The 8,855-nt window shown below is 41.2% G+C and overlaps 1 protein-coding gene across 1 annotated transcript in view; it reads right to left on the reverse strand.

Moving 5' to 3' along the window:
- Nucleotides 1–232: 232 nt before the first annotated feature.
- The window catches only part of htr3a (5-hydroxytryptamine (serotonin) receptor 3A), a 9,483-nt gene continuing 860 nt past the window's right edge, over nt 233–8,855 (reverse strand). Inside the window, exons 4-9 of the mRNA XM_061961640.2 lie at nt 8,690–8,799; nt 5,971–6,140; nt 5,640–5,800; nt 5,349–5,559; nt 1,803–2,039; nt 233–534 (exon numbers count right to left, since the gene is read on the reverse strand). Coding sequence (XP_061817624.2) covers nt 233–534; nt 1,803–2,039; nt 5,349–5,559; nt 5,640–5,800; nt 5,971–6,140; nt 8,690–8,799 — 1,191 coding nt within the window. The remainder of the gene's footprint in view (nt 535–1,802; nt 2,040–5,348; nt 5,560–5,639; nt 5,801–5,970; nt 6,141–8,689; nt 8,800–8,855) is intronic.

Consider the following 8,855-nt stretch of genomic DNA (forward strand, 5'->3'; position numbering starts at 1 on the left):
ATAGCAATATTGAATACGTAAGTGTGTAATTTGAATGATAAATGTTTATAGAAGTGAGGCTACTGTATATCAGACCAGAGATCCTTGTGTTGCCCCTTGGATCCTGAAATTGTCGTCACGTATATTTGCGCCTCCAACTCCGTGTCTCGCCGGCGCCTCCAACTTTTAGCGGGCTAATTCCCGTGTTCCCTCCCGAGCTAGTATAACGCGGCATTTTGCGACCGTGGCGCTCTCAGGCCACCTGCCACACCGACCACAGCGTGCCCAGGGTGATGCTGTACGCCACCACGGCCACCAGGTAGACCCTGAAGAGCAGCACGTCCAGCACGTAGCCCACCTGCAGCCACTCCTTAGCCACCTCCCGGCAGCGGTCCCGCTTCTCCAGGAAGCTGCGTATGGCCGTCACCTCCTGCAGGATGTTGCCCAGGACGGGCGGGGACGCTTCCCTGGTGGGGGGCAGGTCCCGGACCAGGAGGCCCGCTTCTCTGTCGTGCCGCCGGCCGATCTCGCAGGTGTGGTGGAGTGTACACTGGGCTGGAAGAGTAAGAAAAGCCCAAGGACTAGTGCTGGTTTCTAGGAACTTGGGACCAAAACTCCACCATTTTCTATACCGCTTGTCCTCATTAGGCATCAGGAGCTACCAGCCAGCAAATTGGTGCTGTGGGAACCAACACATGGGCATCGGTCAAGAGGACGTCCCACACTAACATACGTGGACATACTCAAGAAGGATGCAGGAGCTCAGAGTACCAAGGAACTGGCCAAATGTATGGAGAATCGGGATGACTGGAAGCAACGATGGAAGGCTCGTCTGAGGACGACCTAGAGTTGTCCTCATTAGGGTCTATCCAGAGGCGGGGTACACCTTGAACTTATCTTGAGTCAGTCCCAGGACACATTTATACAAACTGACAATCATAGACAGTTAAAAGTCTCCAAAACCCACACACAGGGAGAGGTTGTAGACTTCCCAAACGGAGATTGAAACCCTCAACCTCTTGACTGTGAGGCCAACCTGCTCTGCCAGGGACAAAAACTCTTGGGTGATATTAGATACTTCCAGGGCATTGAATCGATCGTAAGTAGACTGTTCCGATGCTCTTAGAAGGCGTTTTGCTAGTACGCAGATAGGACAGCTCGAGAACGAGAGGATGGTGCTGGATCCAGGTCAAGAAACGGTTCCGCTTGAATCGCCTTTGTTGGAGCTTGTTCGTCTGGATCCTGCACCATCCTTTCGGACGAGCGCTGTCTCATTTAGTCTGTGAGCAAGAACTGACGAAGCCAGCTCGGATGAGAGGCAAAACGTCTTCTAAGACCATCTGAACCAGGGGTGTCCAAACCCGGCCCGCCAGCATCTTAAATTTGACCCACAGCCTGGCCATGCGAGGTGTTTTCATATTAGATTTAAAATACCCAGGAGTCTGACAGGTGGCCCTACTGTCACCATCTTTTGTGGACAATGTGAGAAACTCAGGTCAGTGACCATGATGTGTACTTTCTTGACATCACAAGCACATAATTTACTTACATGACCCAATCCAAACAACCTTTCTTTGTCATGGTGCAGAACAAAACATTCAACCGGCACAAAAAGTCAACACACGTGATCACAGATAACACAACCCTGCTCACTGAACTTTTTGTATATATATTCTTTTTAAATGTCCCATCACCACAAAAAAATGTTAAATGACGCAAAAAATGTTTAGCCCAATGCAGCCCCCCCAGTCAAAAAGTTTGGACACCCCTGATCTGAACAGTCTGGTTGCGATTCCAGGGAGAATATTCACAGAGAAGCTCACCAGTCCCATAGTTGCTTTCCTTGTACTGATCCAGGTCTGAGGCCTGGGAGGACAATCTGGAGCATAGCCGGTTCTTCTTGTGGATGCAGAAGAGGGCCGGGGCTCTCTCCAGGACCAGGTACTTCAGCCACTGAGGTACTGGAGGCTGCAGGTCTTGCTTGTGGACCAGACGCACAATCAACACCGTTTCCGTCAGGCTGATCACCAGGAGGGCCATGCAGACCACGAAATAGACACCTATTGGACAGAAAATAATAAGATCGGGTCAGGGAAAGACGAGTTTCTCGAACGGGTTGGAACTGGAACTTTTTTTTCTTTTTTTCCAGAAATGGAGCCTATCTACTTTTATTGGAAAGGTCCATGGACTCAGGAAAGGACCAAGAGACTTGAAGGTTCCAAAGTACCCAGAATAGGACCATCTTCCCCCTAAAGGTCTCGGTGCTCCAAAATGCAGAAATGGGGCCTCTGTACTTTTATTGGAAAAGTTAAATGGACTCAGGAAAGGACCAAGAGTCTTGAAGGTTCCAAAGTACCCTGAATAGGACTATCTTCCCCTAAAGGTCCCGGGGCTCCAAAATGTAGAAATGGTGTAACTACTTTTATTGGAAAAGGTCCATGGACTCAGAAAGGACCAAGAGTCTTGAAGGTTCCAAAGTACCCTGAATAGGACCATCTTCCCCGATGCTCCAAAATGCAGAAATGATGCCTATCTACTTTCATTGGAAAAGGTCCATAGACTCAGGAAAGGACCAAGAGTCTTGAAGGTTCCAAAGTACCCTGAATAGGACTATCTTCCCCTAAAGGTCCCGGTGCTCCAAAATGCAGAAATGGTGCCTAACTACTTTTATTGGAAAAGGTCCATGGACTCAGGAAAGGACAAAGAGACTTGAAGGTTCCAAAGTACCCTGAATAGGACCATCTTTCCCGGTTCACCAAAATGCAGAAATGGGCCTATCTACTTTTATTGGAAAAGGTCCATAGACTCAGGAAAGGACCAAGAGACTTGAAGGTTCCAAAGTACCCTGAATAGGACCATGTTTCCCGGTGCACCAAAATGCAGAAATGGGCCTATCTACTTTTATTGGAAAAGGTCCATAGACTCAGGAAAGGACCAAGAGACTTGAAGGTTCCAAAGTACCCTAAATAGGACTGTCTTCCCCTAAAGGTCCCAGTGCTCCAAAATGCAGAAATGGTGCCTAATTACTTTTATTGGAAAAGGTTCATGGACTCGGAAAGGACAAAGAGACTTGAAGGTTCCAAAGTACCCTGAATAGGATCATCTTCCCCGGTGCACCAAAATGCAGAAATGGGGCCTATCTACTTTTATTGGAAAAGGTCCATAGACTCAGGAAAGGACCAAGAGACTTGAAGGTTCCAAAGTACCCTGAATAGGACCATGTTTCCCGGTGCACCAAAATGCAGAAGTGGGCCTATCTACTTTTATTGGAAAATGTCCATAGACTCAGGAAAGGACCAAGAGACTTGAAGGTTCCAAAGTACCCTAAATAGGACTGTCTTCCCCTAAAGGTCCCAGTGCTCCAAAATGCAGAAATGGTGCCTAACTACTTTTATTGGAAAAGGTTCATGGACTCGGAAAGGACAAAGAGACTTGAAGGTTCCAAAGTACCCTGAATAGGATCATCTTCCCCGGTGCACCAAAATGCAGAAATGGGGCCTATCTACTTTTATTGGAAAAGGTCCATAGACTCAGGAAAGGACCAAGAGACTTGAAGGTTCCAAAGTACCCAGAATAGGACCATCTTCCCCCTAAAGGTCTCGGTGCTCCAAAATGCAGAAATGGGGCCTCTGTACTTTTATTGGAAAGGTTAAATGGACTCAGGAAAGGACCAAGAGTCTTGAAGGTTCCAAAGTACCCTGAATAGGACTATCTTCCCCTAAAGGTCCCGGGGCTCCAAAATGTAGAAATGGTGTAACTACTTTTATTGGAAAAGGTCCATGGACTCAGAAAGGACCAAGAGTCTTGAAGGTTCCAAAGTACCCTGAATAGGACCATCTTCCCCGATGCTCCAAAATGCAGAAATGATGCCTATCTACTTTCATTGGAAAAGGTCCATAGACTCAGGAAAGGACCAAGAGTCTTGAAGGTTCCAAAGTACCCTGAATAGGACTATCTTCCCCTAAAGGTCCCGGTGCTCCAAAATGCAGAAATGGTGCCTAACTACTTTTATTGGAAAAGGTCCATGGACTCAGGAAAGGACAAAGAGACTTGAAGGTTCCAAAGTACCCTGAATAGGACCATCTTTCCCGGTTCACCAAAATGCAGAAATGGGCCTATCTACTTTTATTGGAAAAGGTCCATAGACTCAGGAAAGGACCAAGAGACTTGAAGGTTCCAAAGTACCCTGAATAGGACCATGTTTCCCGGTGCACCAAAATGCAGAAATGGGCCTATCTACTTTTATTGGAAAAGGTCCATAGACTCAGGAAAGGACCAAGAGACTTGAAGGTTCCAAAGTACCCTAAATAGGACTGTCTTCCCCTAAAGGTCCCAGTGCTCCAAAATGCAGAAATGGTGCCTAACTACTTTTATTGGAAAAGGTTCATGGACTCGGAAAGGATAAAGAGACTTGAAGGTTCCAAAGTACCCTGAATAGGATCATCTTCCCCGGTGCACCAAAATGCAGAATTGGGGCCTATCTACTTTTATTGGAAAAGGTCCATAGACTCAGGAAAGGACCAAGAGACTTGAAGGTTCCAAAGTACCCTGAATAGGACCATGTTTCCCGGTGCACCAAAATGCAGAAGTGGGCCTATCTACTTTTATTGGAAAATGTCCATAGACTCAGGAAAGGACCAAGAGACTTGAAGGTTCCAAAGTACCCTAAATAGGACTGTCTTCCCCTAAAGGTCCCAGTGCTCCAAAATGCAGAAATGGTGCCTAACTACTTTTATTGGAAAAGGTTCATGGACTCGGAAAGGACAAAGAGACTTGAAGGTTCCAAAGTACCCTGAATAGGATCATCTTCCCCGGTGCACCAAAATGCAGAAATGGGGCCTATCTACTTTTATTGGAAAAGGTCCATAGACTCAGGAAAGGACCAAGAGACTTGAAGGTTCCAAAGTACCCTGAATAGGACCATGTTTCCCGGTGCACCAAAATGCAGAAGTGGGCCTATCTACTTTTATTGGAAAATGTCCATAGACTCAGGAAAGGACCAAGAGACTTGAAGGTTCCAAAGTACCCTGTATAGGACCATCTTACCCCCAAAATGTACGAAATGTACCCAAATAGTCAGAGGGCGGAGCCAGGGCTTTGGTTGCATTTCGGACCTTTTTAGAACACTAAGACTTTTAGGCGGAAAATGGTCTTATTTGGTGTACCTTGGGATCTTCCGATCCGTCGGTTCATGGATTTTTTTCCAATAAAAGTAGATAGGCCCCACTTCCTTATCATTAGGACCATTCTTTTGAGGCCTTACCAGACCCCGGGCTCGGACCTCGTAGAGTCTTAAAAAAACGGGCCCGGGTTAGAGTTGAGGACAAAATGACCGAGTACGGGACTGATCAGGGTAATGCATCGGTCACCTATCAGAGGGGTTCCAATGGCGGTGGCGGGCAGAGTGTCGGACACGATGATGAGGAAGACGGAGTATCCCAGCAGTAAGGTGATCTTGAAGGAAACCCTCTCGCCGCTGTCAGGTGGAAGATAGAACCCCACGATGTCCATCACCATCAGGAAGATGCTGGGCAGCAGCAAGTTGACCGTGTAGAATAACGGCCGTCGACGGATCACCACCTGAGTCAAAGTCGGGAATCATTTAAAGGTTGTTCTGAAACCAGCAGATCCTTAGATCCCTGGCGCAGGTCCTTACTTACGTGGAACTTCATCTCGGCATAGTAGTCGTCGTCGTCCACGCTGAAGATCTTATAGTTGGACAGAATGTGCAGCAGCTCCCACTCGCCTTGGTTCATGAAGACGCTCTTGTCCTCCCTCAGCTCCTCGGGGCTTCGCATCAACGTGATGTTGATGTCGTCAACTGCCGATCGAACACAACGTCAGGAGCGCCGTGAGACCGCCATGGCAACGACGCGCCCTTCACTCGGCCGCCTGCTCTAGGAGCACACGTCCCAGCAGGGCGTCGTTGACCTCGGCGCATAAAGTCCGTGGCCGACTCGATAGTGGAGAAGCGGCCGAGCGTGGTCTTACTTGTGTGGAGCCAGCTCTGGAAGGTCAGGCTGCATTTCTGGACGTCGAAGGGGAAGTTGTAGATGTTGAGCGTGCAGGCGGTGACCACCTGGATGGGTTTGTAGTTGCGCACCAGGCCGGTGTGAGTCACGTAGACGTACGGTATGTCGGGAGACTTCCCCACGTCGACGCTGGATTGACGAGATACGCCGCAGATCAGGAAAGAAGAAGCCAAACCAGGGCCAGCTCCTGGCATAAACACTTTAGTTCAAGGTAGATTTATTTATATAACGCAATTTTAAAACACACCTACTGCCCCAAAGTGCTGTACAGATTAAAACAGACAGGTAAAAGGTTAAAAATAGCAATAATCAAAATTCGTACGGAATATTCTATACGTAAAACACAGTTAAAATGCATGAAAATAGTGCAAAAAACAAAGATAAAAGACTAAAATTCATACAAATCACAATAAGTACAGGATATTATATAAATAAAACACAGTTAAAATGTAATAAAAAGTCAAAAAACTCTCAGAAAGGTAAAAGATTTAAAAAAAATATATATAATAATAAAAATCACAATAAGAACAGAATATTCCATATGTAAAACACAGGTAAAATGCATGAAAATAGTGCACAAAAAACAAAAAAAACAAAGGTAAAAGATTAAAAATAATAAAAATCACAATAAGTACAGAATATTCTATATACAAAAGACAATTAAAATGCATAAAAATAATGGGGGGGAAACAAAACAAAAACATAGGTAAAAAATTCAGAATAATAAAAATCACAATAAGTACAGAATATCCTGTATATAAAACACAGTTAAAATGCATTACATAGTGCAAAAAACCCAGAAACGTAAAAGATTAAAAGTAATAATAATAATATTAATAAAAATCACAATAAGTACAGAGTATTTTATATGTAAAACACCGTTAAAATGCATACAAATAGTGCAAAGACAAAACAAAAACAAAGGTAAAAGACAAAACATATTAAAAAAAACACAATAAGTACAGATTATTCTATATATAAAACAGTTAAAATGTATACAAATAGTACAAAAAACAAAGATAAAGATTAAAAATAATACAAATCACAATAAGTACAGAATATCCTGTATATAAAACACAGTTAAAATGCATTAAATAGTGCAAAAAACCCAGAAAGGTAAAAGATTAAAAGTAATAATAATAATATTAATAAAAATCACAATAAGTACAGCGTATTTTATATGTAAAACACAGTTAAAATGCATACAAATAGTGCAAAAACAAAACAAAAACAAAGGTAAAAGACAAAAAATATTAAAAACACACAATAAGTACAGATTATTCTATATATAAAACAGTTAAAATGTATACAAATAGTACAAAAAACAAAGATTAAAGATTAAAAATAATACAAATCACAATAAGTAAAGAATATTCTATATAAAAAAAGTTAAAATGCATGAAAATAATGCAAAAAAACAGAAAGATGAAAGATTAAAAGTAATAATAATAATAATAATTAAAATCACAAAAAGTAATGAATATTTTATATGTAAAACACAGTTCAAATGCATAAAAATACTGTGAAAAAACATAACAAAGGTAAAAGATTAAAAATAATACAAATCACAGTAAGTACAGAATATTCTATACATAAAACAGTTAAAGTGCATGAAAATAGTGAAAAAAAACAACAAAGGTAAAAAATAAAACATAATAACAATAATAAAAATTTCAACAAGTACAACATATTCCATACATAAAACACAGCTAAAATGCATAAAATAGTGCAAAAAAACAAAACAAAACAAACGTAAAAGACAAAAAAAAAATGTTTTTAAACAACAATAAATACAGAATATTGTGTATATAAAACACAGTTAAAATGTATACAAATAGTGCAAAAAATACATCAAAAACAAAGATTAAACATTAAAAATAGTACAAATCACAATAAGTACAGAATATTCTATACATAAAACACGGTTAAAATGCATAAAATAGTGCAAAAAAACAAAACAAAACAAACGTAAAAGACAAAAAAAAAATGTTTTTAAACAACAATAAATACAGAATATTGTGTATATAAAACACAGTTAAAATGTATACAAATAGTGCAAAAAATACATCAAAAACAAAGATTAAACATTAAAAATAGTACAAATCACAATAAGTACAGAATATTCTATACATAAAACACGGTTAAAATGCATAAAAGATTGTGCAAAAACCTCAGAAAGATGAAAGATTAAAAGTAATAATAATAATAATAATAAAATTCACAAATAATTTGGGGGGAGTAAAAAAAGATCATTTGACATGTATTAAGTTGTATTTTTGGACTGTACATATCAAAAAGCCAATAAACAAATGTTTAAAAAAAAACAACAACAAAAGTGGCAGCTCAGTTCCCAAAATTTTACCGTCAAATTACCACTGGTACCGTTTTTCAATTAAGAGCAATTCTTTGTAAGAACCACTGTAAATTCTACAATTAAAAAAAAAACTGGCGGCTCAGTCGTCAGAATTATCTACAGTTTTTTTTTTTTACAGTACATGAATAATTGATATCAATTCAGAAATCAATGGTATCAGAAAGGTTCTGACCAGGTTCAGTCAATATCGTGTAATTTTAAAGAGTTTGAGCCATGGAGGGTTTTAGTTTGATTAGAAACTTGACATCAAAGACCAAATTGTTGTTTCCACAGAGAGCTAAAACGATAAAGGAGACGTTCTTACAACTCATTGATGAGGATGTCTGGCACCCACACGTTGGCAGTCGGTAGAGAAACTTGCTTAACCTCATCAAAGTCCTCCGGATTCCAGACCAGGAATTCATCTGTCCACGACTACAGAAAAAAAAAGTCAAAGAATGAAGAATGACACTGGAGAGAAGCCAACTTGG

Source organism: Nerophis lumbriciformis, linkage group LG09, assembly GCF_033978685.3.
Source record: "Nerophis lumbriciformis linkage group LG09, RoL_Nlum_v2.1, whole genome shotgun sequence".
NCBI classification, from domain to species: Eukaryota; Metazoa; Chordata; class Actinopteri; order Syngnathiformes; family Syngnathidae; genus Nerophis; species Nerophis lumbriciformis.